Here is a 220-nt window from a genome sequence, read left to right as displayed (position 1 = left end):
CCCGGGCCCCACAAGCCTTCCCCCGGGCCGTGCCCCGGTGCGGGCTCGTCCCTACCCTGGGCATAGAGCGAGTCCTTCCCCTTCTTGTACTGGGTGACTTTGTGCGGCTGGTGCTTGCCGCATTTCTTGCAGTAGGTCCGACGGGTTTTAGGGACGTTCACCTGGAGGAGGGGGCAGAAAGAAGTCGGTCAAGGCGGCTCCACCGGGCAGAGGCCGCGCT

General features: G+C 65.9%; 1 protein-coding gene across 1 annotated transcript in view; it reads right to left on the bottom strand.

The window, feature by feature from the left end:
- The window catches only part of LOC104279601 (60S ribosomal protein L36a-like), a gene marked incomplete at its 5' end in the record, with an annotated part of 1,927 nt that extends 1,766 nt beyond the window's left edge, over positions 1 to 161 (bottom strand). The window contains one exon of the mRNA XM_009876939.1: positions 56 to 161. Within this exon, the coding sequence (XP_009875241.1) occupies positions 56 to 161 (106 nt within the window). The remainder of the gene's footprint in view (positions 1 to 55) is intronic.
- Between the last annotated feature and the right edge of the window lie 59 nt (positions 162 to 220).

The sequence above is a fragment of the Apaloderma vittatum genome, unplaced genomic scaffold (genome assembly GCF_000703405.1).
Source record: "Apaloderma vittatum isolate BGI_N311 unplaced genomic scaffold, ASM70340v1 scaffold32099, whole genome shotgun sequence".
Taxonomy (NCBI): Eukaryota; Metazoa; Chordata; class Aves; order Trogoniformes; family Trogonidae; genus Apaloderma; species Apaloderma vittatum.
The sequence above is the reverse complement of the archived record's forward strand: the minus strand, read 5'-3'. Positions and strand labels throughout refer to the sequence as shown.